The sequence below is a fragment of the Hyalella azteca genome, unplaced genomic scaffold, assembly GCF_000764305.2.
Source record: "Hyalella azteca isolate HAZT.00-mixed unplaced genomic scaffold, Hazt_2.0.2 contig1382, whole genome shotgun sequence".
NCBI classification, from domain to species: Eukaryota; Metazoa; Arthropoda; class Malacostraca; order Amphipoda; family Hyalellidae; genus Hyalella; species Hyalella azteca.
Genome location: NW_025931701.1, coordinates 714901 through 730450, shown reverse-complemented (window position 1 = coordinate 730450; position 15550 = coordinate 714901). Strand labels below are relative to the sequence as shown.

General features: G+C 40.4%; 1 protein-coding gene across 1 annotated transcript; it reads right to left on the bottom strand.

Moving 5' to 3' along the window:
- Positions 1–1042: 1042 nt before the first annotated feature.
- On the bottom strand, positions 1043–12261 carry LOC108670915 (leucine-rich repeats and immunoglobulin-like domains protein 2). Its single transcript, XM_018158412.2, has 8 exons — positions 11806–12261; positions 10435–10581; positions 9464–9589; positions 8706–8849; positions 7986–8180; positions 4052–5760; positions 1850–1988; positions 1043–1695 (listed from the first exon to the last, which is right to left on the bottom strand). The coding sequence occupies exons 1-8, from the start codon at positions 12124–12126 to the stop codon at positions 1267–1269; spliced, it is 3210 nt and encodes a 1069-aa protein (XP_018013901.1). The 5' UTR covers positions 12127–12261; the 3' UTR covers positions 1043–1266.
- Between the last annotated feature and the right edge of the window lie 3289 nt (positions 12262–15550).

The following is a 15550-nucleotide window of genomic DNA, read 5'->3' as shown; positions in this document are numbered from 1 at the left end:
CAATCATGATAATCTTTGGTGAGAGGTAATCATGACAATCTTTGGTGAGACAATCGTGGCAATCTTTGGTGTGAGACAATCATGGCAATCTTTGGTGAGAGGCAATCATGACAATCTCTGGTGAAAGGCAATCTTTGGTGAGAGGCAATCTTTGGTTTTGAAATTCCCTCTCACCAAAGATTGCCATGGTTGTCTCTCACCAAAGATTGCCATGGTTGTCTCTCACCAAAGATTGCCATGATTGTCTCTCACCAAAGATTGTCATGTTTTTGTCTCACCAAAGATTGTCATGATTGCCTCTCACGAAAGATTGCCATGATTGTGTCTCACCAAAGATTGCCATGATTGTTTCACACCAAAGATTGCCATGATTGTGTCTCACCAAAGATTGCCATGATTGTCTCACACCAAAGATTGCCATGATTGTCTCTCACCAAAGATTGCCATGATTGTCTCACACCAAAGATTGCCATGATTGTCTCACCAAAGATTGTCATGATTGCCTCTCACCAAAGATTGCCATGTTTTTGTCTCACCAAAGATACAAAAAATAAAACAGCGAATGGAAACATGTCAAGACAACGTAATGATTATGCAAAATGATCTTACTAAAATTTTGCGCAAGCACGATTTTAGCGCATGTCACTGAAAGTTCTATCAAACGCTTATGGCTACATCGATCTGTTTGATTTTTGGTGGAGAGATGTAGAAAAACATAGGAAACAAATCCTGACCTTCCAAATTTCTTTAACTCTATTACTTTTCGAGTTACAGCCATTCAAAGTTGGGTATCGTTTTTTTTGGGACACCCTGTATTATCATCTGTGAATAAGGATTCATATTTTTTATTTTATTTCTCCAAATATTACTTGGCCATACGAGTATTATTTTGTTCCCATTTTGACTTTTTGTAAACTTGTTTTTTTTTTTTGTATAGGTACTTATTTTTTTGTATTAATCGAGTTTTTCAGATTGATTCGTTGTTGTTGGCGCTACAGGCACTAGGTTTGATATTCTACTTCATGGGTGTAAAGAAGCTAGCTTTTCATTCAAAATATATTTCAGAAAAATGTTTGCTCTTAATTTGTTTGTACACCTCGTATTTATCACGCTGATGAAGACCTCCGCGATTTCTATGACCGTTGAATCCAGAATTTTTTGTTCCAAGGCCGCCATGCCGATGTGGGGAGCTTTATTATGTCCACGGCGGAGGTTACTCCTTATTTGGGATGCACAAATGTTTCGTTGTTGACAGCAGTCCTGACCTCACAACAGAAGCAGCGCGCACGAAATCAACATCATCATCATGACCTGCACCGGAAGGAGTGTCACCGCAAGACTGGCGCTCATTTCCTGGCATTGCGACTTCTGCAGCGGCCTGACCCTGCCATCGCTGCTGACGGCGGCCACACACACATAGTAAACTCCCTCGGTGATCTCAGGAAACTGATGGAAGCGCGCCGTGTAGGGCACGGTGGCCTGGGTGAGCTCTTGCCCCGTCGTGATGTTCTGCACGGTGATGCTGAAGCTGCCCACGTCGTCGTGGGTGTTCACGTACCACGCCATGTGCAACGCGTGTTCCAGTACCCGAGCCTGGTTGGTACGTTGGTACGTGTGTTCACGGAACATCACATCCGGGGAGACCTGTACTTCTGGGCCTGTGCGGTCATCGCAGCCTAGCTGGCTCTCCTCGATCTGAAAGAATTTTATGAATAGAAAAAAGAATCCTCGTTCACTAGAATAATTACTTCAAAATGTATTTATATTTTTTAATAATTACATGGGATTAGCTCATTGCTCGAGATAAAATTTTGGATTAATTTTCGTAGTACAGAAGAATTCCCAGTACCAGAGTGAGCGGCTGACCCTGCAGACGTGAGGGAGAGTGGCACGTGACGTCACGCCAGTCCCTCAAGCTCAGGCGGGTTGCCAGCCACGCGATGACGGGACGCAGCCCGCAGTCACAGTGCACGGGATTGCCCTCGTATCTGTACCGAGGGTATCAACTTACTGAAAAAATCTCGTATTTATAGAGAGGGTACCGACTTGGCTGAATAAATCTCATTTTTATAGAGAGGGTATCGACTAGGCTGCAAAAAATCTCGTATTTATAGAGAGGGTATCGACCTGGCTGAATAAATCTCGTATTTAAAGAGAGGGTATCAACTTGACTGAAAAAATCTCATGTTTATAGAGAGGGTATCAACTTGACTGAATAAATCTCGTATTTAAAGAGAGGGTATCAACTTGACTGAAAAAATCTCATATTTATAGAGAGGGTACCGACTTGGCTGAAAAATCTCATGTTTATAGAGAGGGTATCGACATGGCTGAAAAAATCTAATACTTATAGAGAGGGTGTCGAGTTTACCGAATATTGCAGTGGTTCACAACAAACTAAAGTACGCGACGGTCTTTCCGGTGGTAAGCGAAAACTTTTGTTGCAAGAAAGATTTCAAGAAAATGTTTTTGCTTCATCAAAATGTTCACTGCCTGACACGAGATAATGTGACATTGATTTGCAAACGTTGCTATCATGCCCATCAATTCTTATCAACGGCCCATATTTAAATTTAAACTTTACTCCTACTCATGAAGTTAATTATCGTTGTATTAAGTAAGATTTAATCCTTATTATAATACATATTAGCAGCAATTATGTATTATCAACGGCTCACAGAGGAAATCGGCGACTGGAAAAAAGTGAGAGCAACGTTGGCATAAGATCAGACATGTGCGCCTTCGTCCGTGATTTTATCTCCCTAATGGATGACTAAACTATTACCTGAACCATATTCGCTGCTCGCATATCCAGGAAGAAGCAGGTTTTAGTGAATATATAAGTGCGTTTTGTACGAGTATAAATTAGCATGATTTCAAAGGACCGTGGGAAAATGAGTTTTTATCTATCAAAGGCTATAAACACACGGTGTGGTAAAACAAAGCGCTCAAACATTCATGTTGTAAGTTCAAGAACAGACTAGATGAAGCTATGGAGAAATATATGTTCAGACTTGAAATGCCTAGCGCCCTACGGACCTGGTAGAAGACTACAGCCCGACGCAAAAGGTTAGCCCCACCCCTTTAAAACATCATAACACATCGAGTTTTGCCAGTTTTAACGTACAAATGGTGGCAAACGATTTGTCTTGCGCTCTGCAATCTATAGCAGGTAAAATTTGGTGAAGAAGTTAATTACTGGCGGAAAAATCAAGCGGTTCGTGTTTTTGCACCGACGCAAAAGGTTAGCCCCACTTTGCAAGTTTGGCGCTTGACTATGTCCAAACGCTCGAGGATCATCTACTTCCCGTCATCCGCCACCAAATTCGCCGCGGCGCCATCTTCCAACAAGATAATGCCTCAATCCATTCGGCGCGCACGACCAAGGCATTCTTCAAGCGTGTCAAAATCCGGGTTATGGACTTGCCAGCCAAGTACCCCGATTTGAATCCCATTGAGAACGTCGGGGGGTACAAGGCTGGGATCGTCTACGCCTGCGGGAAGCAGTATGACACGAAGGAAGAACTCGAGTTGGCCAATCAAGCCGCCTGGTCCAATCTGGACCCCAACTACCTCCGTAGATTGTCTCAGAGCATGAAAAAGCGGTGCTTGGATGTCTACAAAGCCAACGGGGAGCATATCGGTAAATAGCCTTTAATTTTATAGCTGACGTATGTTTTGTCTTGCCTAAAATGTCGGCTAACCTTTTGCGTCGGTGCAAAAACATGTGTTTTTCATTTTCTCCGTTACTAATTACATTTTCACTACAGTCTATTGTATTTTGATTACTGAGACCAAGACGATTCGTTTGCCACCATTTGCACAATAAAACTCGCAAAACTCGATGTGTTATGATGTTTTAAATGGGTGGGGCTAACCTTTTGCGTCGGGCTGTATTAGCTATTTCAAATTAACGTCAGTTTCGAATCCGGTCAAACGACCTGTTTCTTGATCTCCTGTCACAAGTCACGAAAAGTACAAGAATCGGCGACAGGCCACATCAGCGCCGACAACACTATCCTATCCTAAGTTGTTAACAAAACTCACTCACCGAATTCTAGTGCCGTTCACGACTCTCGGCACAAACTCGTCGTAGTAGTTGTGCAGTTGGTTGTTCCTGAGGTCGAGGTATGTCAAGTTCTCGCTGGACATGAATACGGCTGCCGGCAGAGATATGAGCTGGTTGCCTTGAAGGTGGATCTTTCGCAGCTTTGAATTTCTTGCGAACACGGTTGTACCCACGGCGTCCAAGTGGTTGTGGCTTAGGTCAACCTCTTCGAGCTGGGATAGGTTTCCCAAGACGCTAGGGCGGAGGTCGTTCAAAATGTTGTGTGAAAAATTCAACTTTTTCACTTTTTGAAGCCCGATGACTAGGTTTGTGGTCAGCACAGGCATTTCGTTGTAGCTAAGATCAACGTCCAAAAGGTTATAAGGAATGTACTTGTTGTATGGGAACATTTTTTTCGTCACGATATCGAATTTGTTGTGAGACATATTTAAGTTCTTAATGGAAAGCAAGTCTTCGAATAAACCATTCGTTTTATTATCAACTGATTTCAAATTGTTAAAAGAAATGTCAAGAGTCTGTAGGGCTACGAGCCCTCTGAAAGCATCGTTAGGTATGTGTTGTAGTCCATTAGATGACAAGTTGAGCGTGACTAGTTGAAGTAGTCCTTCAAAAGCTCTTTGACTGACGTTCCTAATGCCATTGTTTGCCAGATTAATGGTGAACATTGTAGGAAGACGTCCGAAGGCACTTTGCGTGATGTTCTCGATGACGTTATTTTCCAAGTTGATGTGCTGCAACGTTTGCATGTCACTTAGCGCCTCCCACGGAGGAACAGAAATGGAATTGTTTTCTAGATTCAAGTTTCTTAACGAGTTTAAGCCATTGAAGGAGCCAGGGCCTAATGAGTCCCGGAAATTGTTATTCCCCATGTCAAGATAGAGAAGGGCGTTCATTACCGGCCACGTGGAAGGTTTTATTTCGGTTAAATTGTTGTTCTGAAGATAAAGATAATTCAGAGCTTGCGGGATAACAAACAATCCGCGCAATCTATTGTCGTTGAGCCACAGTTCCCGTAGCGACGACAGGCTCTGGAACGTACCCTGTGTGACCGAATGTATTCTGTTGTGCGAGAGGTCCAACGCGAGCAGAGTGGGTAGCGTGCCAAAGAAGCCACCTTTGAGTTCCTCCAAAGAATTGTAACTCATATTTATGTAACGGATACTGAACAAGGTTTGAAATACAGACCTGCCAATGTCCGAGATGTTGTTGTGACTGAAGTCAATCGTGTGAAGTTCGTAAAGATCTGGGTAGGTCTTGCGTCCTACCACTTGTATTTCGTTGTACGACATATTCACCACTTTCACACCGAAGAAATTCATCGAGATTTTGGAAGTATCAATTATTTTATTGAATTGCAAATGGAATAAAGTCATGTAGGAATCAACGAAAGCTTCAGGCTGTATTTTAGAAATGTTGTTGTATGACAAATCCAGTGTCGTTATATTCTTACACGCAACGAAGGAGCGATTCTCAAACGTCGTGATTTGGTTATGGCTGATGTTGATGTGGGTTAGGTACAAGTCAACGAACGCTTCTTTCTTCACGACCGTTATCATGTTTTCGGCCAAGTTGATTTCTTGAATTGATTTAAAATCCCGGAACATGCCGGTGCCGACTTCTTTTAGCTGATTCCTGGCAATGTCAACGGTCGCCACGCGGTCCTTTATCGCGCTGAACGCATTACGACGAACCTGACGAAATTATGACCGATCAAAGCTACTGTGAGGAGAATTAACAAACATTTACTTTTATTTTTCAAAATATTAGTAAATACCTGATAAAGATTTATATTCAAAATATTTATTGAAAAAAATCAATATTTATAGCGAAGGTAAGGAAGGTTACGAGATATTGTGCAAGTCGTTAGTAAATTAGGTGCGGGTGAGTCTAGTCTAGAGTACAGCAATCCCTTGATTAACGCGGTTAATAAATCCCCGAGTTTTACCGTGTTAAGCAAAACCGCGCTAATCAAACTTAAAAATATATGGCAATAATTATAATGAATCCTCAAAAATATCAAAGGAAAGGAAAATTATGTAGTTCGATAGAAGTGAGCAGTAGATATGGCAGCGATCTTGACCAGTTGAAGGCTAACGAGTAACTAGCCCTTTACGCACTGAATTATGTTTCAAAAGTGAAAAAACAATCTGAATTACTTTTCAGATCACGCGCAGTCTTTGTGTTGTATGTACTGGCAGTAGCGGCGCGCCTACTCCATCGAACGTCGTTCGAACGAGTTCACAACATGTGACGCAGTGACGCTACCGTCACACTCGCGGCTTGCAAATTTTTTTTCTGCGTTAATCAAAACCGCGGTATTCAAAACCGTGCTAATCAAGGGATTGCTGTAGTCATTCCTGCCTAGAGATCAGACGGTCACTCACATCGTATGTCACCTAAACTCGGAGAATTTTTATTATTCTATTTACATCTAAACGCAGAGCTCTCAAGTATTTCTAAGTACTTTGTTCAACGTTTCGGCTGTCGTTTATATCATCGGTGAAGTGAATTTATATTAAAAAGAATCTCGAGTGACTGCGAAAAGTAGGAGAAAAATTGCAAAAGTTTAATTGAGATTTACAGCTTTTAAATAAAACGACATTGCCACAAATTCCATTGTAACATCGCACTCGCGCGATTCGTCTTGCGTGAGCACGATTGAACGAGTTCCTGTCAAAACGACTGCGCAAATGGCAGCGTCTTCGCTTGTAAACATAAATTTTCAATATTAAATTTAACAATTGCTTTCAGTCTTCCGAAACTCTACCACCGATCACTACATCACATTATTTGGCCTTTTTAGCGCATTTTCTCATTTATGGAAAAAGGCGCTATTGTGCTCGTCATGTCCGTCCGTCTGTCAGTCCGTCCGTGACCACGTATTCGTCGACGAGAAAATGCGCTCTCTGTCACTCACTGCAGTGAGTACTGAGTTATGTTTTTTTCTTTTCAATCAGTTTAATTGGAATTCACACATTGATACATTTTTACTTTAATCTCTACCATTCATACATGCAAACGCATTTTAGATTTGTACACAATTTCTACCGGTTAATGGACTTGCGTCTCATCAGGTTTAGGCACAAGTTGAATAATTCAGGTCGAATCAATCGAAAGTTAAACATAGTTCACTACATAACCTTGGCTCTGCTTCTGAATAATAAATTATTTTAGCTGTTAGCGAAACGTTTGCCTCATGCAACCTGCATTGAATTATATCTCAATTTAATTATGACCGAGTTATTCTTCAGGTTCAAATAGACTCTAGTTATCCACGTGCGATCATTCATGGTTCATCAATGCGGTTGTGGGCATTGGCGACGTCTCTAAGACGTCACGTAAATTTTAACTTAAGAACCGCTCAGCATCGAGGTAGTAACAAGGACTCAAGTGTTCTACTTGCCCGGTACTAAGCTGTTATGTTATTAGTTTATAAAAGAACAGCTTGATGTCCTAGTGATTGATTGACGTCTTGACATTTTTAATTACACTTGCGGTGTATGTGAGCTGACAATTTTAGAATCTCTTCATGCGCTGTGTAAATAAGCTGTCCAAAGTTACATCTCCAGCTGATATGCTTTACAAATTCCTAGTGAAGAGGATTGCTAAATTTTTTTTCACTTTTTTGCTTCAGTTATTCCGTAGTTTTGGGACTTCATTATTACTACTAGGTGCACACAGAAATATTTCTGTTTGATTGTGCTAAATTTTCTCACATTTTTCCGTAATTTAAAAATTATACTCAAGAGGATCAACAAGAGATTAAAACTAACTGAGCACAGATTACATCACTAAACATAAAATGTTTCAAACTTAATAAATAAATTTACATTTCATTATTTAGTTATTAACTTATTTTTTTATTTAATTCAGTTATCAATTTCTATTTTTTAATATTACAAATAAATGAACAAACTTCAGTGATGAGGTTATCTGTGATGTAGAGACGCCTCATTTTCCTGAGCGACCTGAGCGCCGTGTCTTCAACCTTGATGATGAGGTTGTGGTTGAGACTCAGCCACCCCAGCTCCGTGTTGCGTGCGAAGGGCGCGCGTCCGAGGTCCGTGATGCTGTTGTGCGACATGTTGCACCATGTCAGTGCACCAAGGTCCTGTGCACGCAACATTGCGGCATGAGACAAACACAATGTGGTATGCAACATTGCGGCGTGAGGCACGATACTATATGAGTTGCAACACAATGTGGTACGCAACATTGTGGCATGAGACAAACACAATGTGGTATGCAACATTGCGGCGTGAGGCACGATACTATATGAGTTACAACACAATGTGGTACGCAACATTGTGGCATGAGACAAACACAATGTGGTATGCAACATTGTGGCATGAGGCATGATACTACATGAGTTGCAACACAATGTGGTACGCAACATTGCGGCATGAGGCATGATACTACATGAGTTGCAACACAATGTGGTACGCAACATTGCGGCATGAGGCATGATACTACATGAGTTGCAACACAATGTGGTACGCAACACAGCATGTATGGCACCAGAGAAGTGTACGCAACACAGCATGTATGGCACAATTTCAAGCGATCTTGAATCCGTTAAGCACCATTCGTGCAGTGAGAAGTATTATGTAGCAATTTTTCAAGGATTAAAACTCACCGAGAAGTATTGAGCGTCCAGCTTCGTGAAGTCATTATGCGACAGATCCAAGAGCCTTGCGTCTCTCTTGCTTTTGAATACGCCTTTTGGAAGGTTCTTCAGCTCATTGTGACTGAAATCGATTTTCACCAACTTTTTCAGCGGCTGAAAAGCATAATGAAATTACATAACAACACTTATAAAAATAGTTCATGATGTACAGATAAATATGAATTAATGCTGGTCTGACATTAATTAGGTTGCTTTCAAATATCTCACCGTTGTTCTCACGTCGTAATAAAGTTAAACTTAGAAAAATTAGGATTTATTATTTAGATCAGAATTTTAATGGTCGTATTTATTCAAAAGTGAATGTAACATATCAACAGGCCAGAAAACTAGAGGTAGCTGTTGTTTTTATAGTAGTTTACCAACTCGATGTCGTTTTTTACTATATTTAGAAGAAAACGATATTGAGGACATACTTATTAAAATTATTCATTGCGTCATGCATGTACCTGAACCTGGTCTTGTAAATCGACACCGGCGACATGGATGTATTAATTTCATTTAACATTGTGCAATTATAAAACTAATAATCCAATATTACTGAACAAAAATACTCATTTTGCAGCACTTCTATACGTCAACGGGTCATGATTATTAAAAGAAAGTTTTTTTTGCATGCATTAATGTTTAGTAATAAAACTCGTAAGAAATTAGTTTGAAGAATATAATGCTTACGACAACACACAATAGAATTTTGTATAAATACAAACCTCGAGGGCGTCGGATGTTATTTGTGTTAAGCCGCACTTATTGATGTGAAGATACTTGAGCTGAGGTAGAGGTGGTATTACTCCGTTCTTCAGCTCGGTGATGTTGGCACCTCTGATTTCCAAGTGCTGTGGAGCATCGAGAAACTGTAATAACTTCTTTGTTCGTAATATATTTATAATTAAAATGATTAGGCAAAATCTGCGAGGGAAAATTTCTTTATAAGTCTTTCGTTCATGGTTGCACACAAAAAAAGTCGAATTAAAACTAATGCAATCGAAAACACTTATCAAAATTACCGAGGTTACATAATGAAATGAAAAAATATTTTGTTTAATAAAAGGCTACACGGTATGATGAAATTTATTGTGTATTAATAATAATTTATATTATGAGATCAATGAAAGTTTGGCGCCGATGAGCGCGGATTGGTACTCGGGCAGCGTTGAGGTCGCCTCTGCCGAAACCTGCCCCAGAAATTTATTAAACTCTCGAAAAATTAAAGCTTGAAAGGAAAATTATAATATCAATGAGAATTGAAAGAACATATTATAAATTAAATAAAGCATAAAAATATCTGTTGTAAAATTTTAGAATGCAACAATATATAAATTGGTGTTCAAATTACTTTAACTTTTGCTTCGATTCATTATATTCTTATTCATTCCATGTTCCTATTTCATTCAACGTGAAAGATGATGAAGGCCACCGTATACACAAAATGATTTGGCGAAATTATCTAGGGGCCAACAGGAAAACAGGAATTAGATTTGTCTATTTGATGGCTACAATCAAAGTTAAGTGTATTAATTAAGGCGTAAGTAAACCTAAATGAATCATAAGAATGCATAAACTCAATCATAAATTTTAATATAAAAATAAATATGATATTATAGATTCTGTGGAACCTAATAGGATAAAATAAATGATTAATAAAAATGTACATAAGGATAGAGGTAAAGAGGATCCCAACCTCAAGCATGTCGAGGGGCGCGAGGGCGGCTGTAGGGACACCGTTCAGGGGCGCCCCCAGGAGCCGTAGGTCCTTCAGAGTAGAGGCTGCTCCTACAAACGCGTCCTCGGCCACCTCCTCCACGAGGGTATCCTCTACCACCAGGCGCTGCAAGGAAAGCGTGCCATATGTAATAAAATATTGCAATAAGTTTACACTTAGTTTACTGACGCTAACTCTCGTCACCTAATCATTCGATACGAATATCATAGACGATGGTTATCGCGTCCTTAAATAGAAGGATAACTATCAACGGTATAACTCTCGTTATCAAGCTTTCAGATACGAATATCATTGATGACGGTTCTCGTGTTGTTAGACAAAGGATTGAGCGATATTTTATGCATAGTTGCGAAGAGAGTAAAGCGATAAATGAGAATTTATTCACGTAAAAAAATCAACGCCCCTCTCAAATTCCTCTAATATATATTTAAATTAGAGCTCCGTCATGCAGCTGCTAATACATAAAGCTGCATAGACCTACATCTGTCGGTTATTGCAGATGTCAGTGTTTAATGCAAAACGAGTGCCAAGCTGTTCAAATAAATCATTTAATGATTCAAGGCTTTGCTCGCAGGTGCCTTATGTCGTCCAAGGCACTAGCAACGATTGCGTGCGAGCGCAGTCGCGAAACTCTAGGCACAAAAACTTCACAACAAAAATTGTTTGGCATTGACAGTCATCCGTCTTGATCGCATTTATCGTAACGTCAGGATGACAGTTATCGTTAAGTGGGTCATTAGCACCACATAAATCGAGTTTTGATGTACAATGACCTCACATTGATATATACTGACCTCACCCTGGTGTGTAATGACCTCACCTTGATGAATTAAAACCTCACCTTGATGTGTAATGACCACACCATGAGGTATAATGACCTCACCCTGATGTGTAATGGCCTCATCCTGATGTGTCATGGCCTCATCCTGATGTGTCATGGCCTCACCCTGATGTGTAATGGCCTCATCCTGATGTGTCATGGCCTCACCCTGATGTGTCATGGCCTCACTCTGATGTGTCATGGCCTCACCCTGATGTGTAATGGCCTCACCCTGATGTGTCATGGCCTCACTCTGATGTGTCATGGCCTCACCCTGATGTGTAATGGCCTCACCCTGATGTGTCATGGCCTCACCCTGATGTGTCATGGCCTCACCCTGATGTGTCATGGCCTCACCCTGATGTGTCATGGCCTCACCCAGACGTGTAATGGCCTCACCCTGATGTGTCATGGCCTCACCCAGACGTGTAATGACCTCAACCTGCTGTGTAATGACCTCACTTTGATGTGTAATAATCTCACCCCGCCTTGATGTATAATGATCTCACCTTAATATGTACGGACTTGAAAACATCGCCGAAGAGCCTGCGTATGTTGCAGCGCGTAAGCCGCAGTTCCTCAATGGGTAACCTGACGTTTGCCAATCCAATTGATATGGAAGCAAGGTTAGTATTTTCGCACTCAACATATATTCCGTCAGTGCCAGGCTTCACGCATGTACATGGAAAGAAATAAGCCGAATTGCTGGGACATTTGAACGTTTCTTCTGACTGGGCGAAAGTCAGTTCAGTAACTAGCAAGACTGTCGTCAGTGTCCAGAAGTCGAACAGTGCCTGGAAATGCATGTCCAAAAAGCGTTTTCCACGCATTTTGATGTAGCTAAATAAAATAAAACAACTTTATGTGGCATAATACTTCATTTCGATTATTTGTGCTTGAATTTGTACGCACTGAAAGAACAATACACTAGAGAGCTTTGAGCGACACAACCAACCCTTTCAAAAGTTCGCGGAACACTGAATGCTTCCAAGTGCAAGTGGACCAAGTGGTTGCCCGACGTTATTCATGGTCACCTCTAACTAGACGACCTTTAACAAAGTTCAGGTATTTCTAGCATCCGCATCTGTACTGGATCACATGCACTCGATTCATGCGGAAGGAATACTTGTTTTTCAACAAGTTACACAATTCAGATTTCTTGATATTTTCGTTTGTCTAATTGATAATTAGAATTTTTTTATTTCTTCATATATGTAATAGCACATTACGGATGTTCTTAATAAAACGACGGCAGGAAAGTGACATATTTTTTTACTTTTTTTACACAGGAGAGACATTAGAGAAAAAATTAATTTCTAATTTAGTATAGAGACAACGAAGAAATCCTTCTAATTTTTTCTAGCATGAAGACGGTATAAGGCATTTAATTTCGACAATTTTTGGCTGCAGGAAGTCAAACGATCCTAGCTATAGTTCTCTAATATTTACCTCGGATATTTAGTCTTTCGATCCCTGATTTTAACATACAGGCATTAAAAAAATATCTTCTCACGTGTCTGAAAATTCAAACCAACAGAAATTCATGAAGTAGCTTCTGTCTCAAAATTTAGACAGCATTTGCCGTGCATCTGTGAAGTCGTATGTCTGAAATAACGAGGACAAAGGCCTTCACGCTCGTCTACTCCGGCACATCAGCTGCCACAACACGTCGCCTCCCACACTTTTTACGCATTAAAAAATAGCGTTACGGTATATTTTTTCTCCCCCGCAGTGCATCTGTTTAGCTTTTGTTGAAAGAGAGTCTTTGTCAACGAAGACGTTTTTAATAAATACCAAGATCATCATAATTACTAACGGCTCTAGCATTCCACAGTAAAGAATAAGCATTCTTCCCAGAACATGCATTATATGTGGGAAATTTCCCAGCGTACAACAATATTTACATTTTTACTGAAACACAAATCGCTATATATAGAAAAATTGCTGGTAAAATTAATAGAATTTAATTTTAACAGTTAATTAACCGCCGTGCCATCCAAGACAGCAGCGCTGCAATCAACCAAAAATCATAAACTGAAATTAATTATATAATTTATTTAGTTTCCATTATGTTCTGTGCACCGGTTTACGTTGATTGTCGTTATTTATTATTTAATTTATTTATTACTGTTTGGCTTGCCTTCCTGGTCTGACATAAATTTTGCGGAATATGATATCGAAGTTATTTACATAAATACGTGACGAGTCTTCATTGAAATATGAATTGAAAATTATAACTTAATTTATCGGCATAAAGTTTCCTTCTTGTCTTCGTTTTAACGTTAGTCTAGACATCTATAACGATATTGCTTGAAGCATTTTTTCTATCACAAATTTTTATTTCGATTTCAATTTGCTTCTTCTGGAAGCGCGCTAAGTGAACGATTTAAACACTTGTGCGTACAATTTTTTAGATTTTGTAAAAATTAATTTACTTTCAAGTATTTACTGCCAACTGAACCTTGTATCCGCCCGTTGCAACCCAGAACGATTTTTTAGTTTTACTCAAGTTTCTCTATTCATACCATGCTAGGTTTTCCTTAACTTAAGTTATTCAAAGTAAATGCCAGTTCATTTAAATTAAAAAAATTTCAATGCGCCAGCAATATCCATGAGCACGAAATTAATAATAATTTCATGAATAACGGAGTAGTTGTTTCAGTATTCATGAAAGTGTTTATGAAGTGAACACTTGAAGTGTTCATGAAGTGTTCATGGAAATTGAAGTGAATAATAATTTCAAATTATTCAGGCGTGTCTTGCAGTTCGTGTTGTGGTTCACGTGCGTGTCATGCAGTTCGTGTTGAGGTTCACGTGCGTGTCATGCAGTTCGTGTTGAGGTTCACGTGCGTGTCATGCAGTTCGTGTTGAGGTTCATCGGTGTTCATTTTATCACGCAAGTCATATATTAAAGTAAGGTGAGAACTCATAACAAAATTAAAATTCTCATGTAAAGACGTTAATTAGCTCAAGTCATCTAGTTATTTATATAATTTTTATATGACTAATTTACAAAAGAAGCTTTATATATATTTACCTCCATACTGTGGTGAAGTGAAGCACGCTTGAAAAATATATAAATATAATATAAATAAGCTCCAAAATAAACAAATGAACAATTATGTGCAATTGTTTATCATCCCACATCGCATTTTTTTTTCCAGCCTACCAACACATCCATGAACAACTTTCTCTTTCTTTCCTTGTTTCTTTCCCAGCCTGCAGTAGCGCAGGAAAGTTATTTCTGGCTACACTTCTCCTCCCACGCAACACAATCTGCAGCTGCTCCTGCCACACCCCTCCTCCCACTCCCTCTCTCTCCCCTCCCCCTCTCACCCCCACTCCAGTCAACCCGCTTGTTTTTCACTCGCCTTTCTTTCCGTTAACATTTCCATCTCCCCTCTTCATTACAATTTCAAGCATCTTCTTCCTCCTCTTCATCATCTCCCCTTTTATGCCACATTCTTCAATCCTTTTTGGCGCATTTTCTCATTTGTGCTATTATTTGTGCTCGTCATGTCCGTCCGTCTGTCTGTCTGTCCGTCCGTGACTTCACGTTTTCGTCGACGAGAAAATGCGCTATCTGTCACTCACTGCAGTGAGTACTGAGTTATATTTTTTATCTTTAATGCCTCTTCTACCTTTCATTCCCACTTCTCCTTATTGCACCTTCCGTTAATTCAGCTTTTAACCCACATTTCCCGTTCACCCCTTCCTCGATTTTTCTCTCACTTCCACCTACCCTTCTTCGCCGCTCTGCAATCACTACAGCACACACCCCACACTTTCAGTCACCCGAATCTTTCACTCATACTACCCTTTCACTCAATCCACACTTTCCCTAAACCCACCCTTTCCCTTACTCCACCTTTTCCCTCACCCCACCCTTTAACTCGCCCCACCCTTTCCTCACCCCACCCTTTCCTCACCCCACCCTTTCACTCACTCCACCCTTTCCCTCACCCCACCCTTTCCCTCACCCCACCCTTTCGATCCCTCACCCCACCCTTTCACTCACCCCACCCTTTCACTCACCCCACCCTTTCTCTCACCCTATTCTCCCAGCTCCCCAAATCGTGCATACGACACGGCATCGATCACGGCGGCTGTGTTGTGAGCTTCAAATAACATCTGTGCTGTGTAGTACACATGCTTATTGCACAGCATGTGTGTTGTGTGTGGTGTACAGTACACGAATGTTGCATGGGTGCTCTAGGAGGTCTGGGTGCTCTAGGAGGTCTGGGTGCTCTAGGA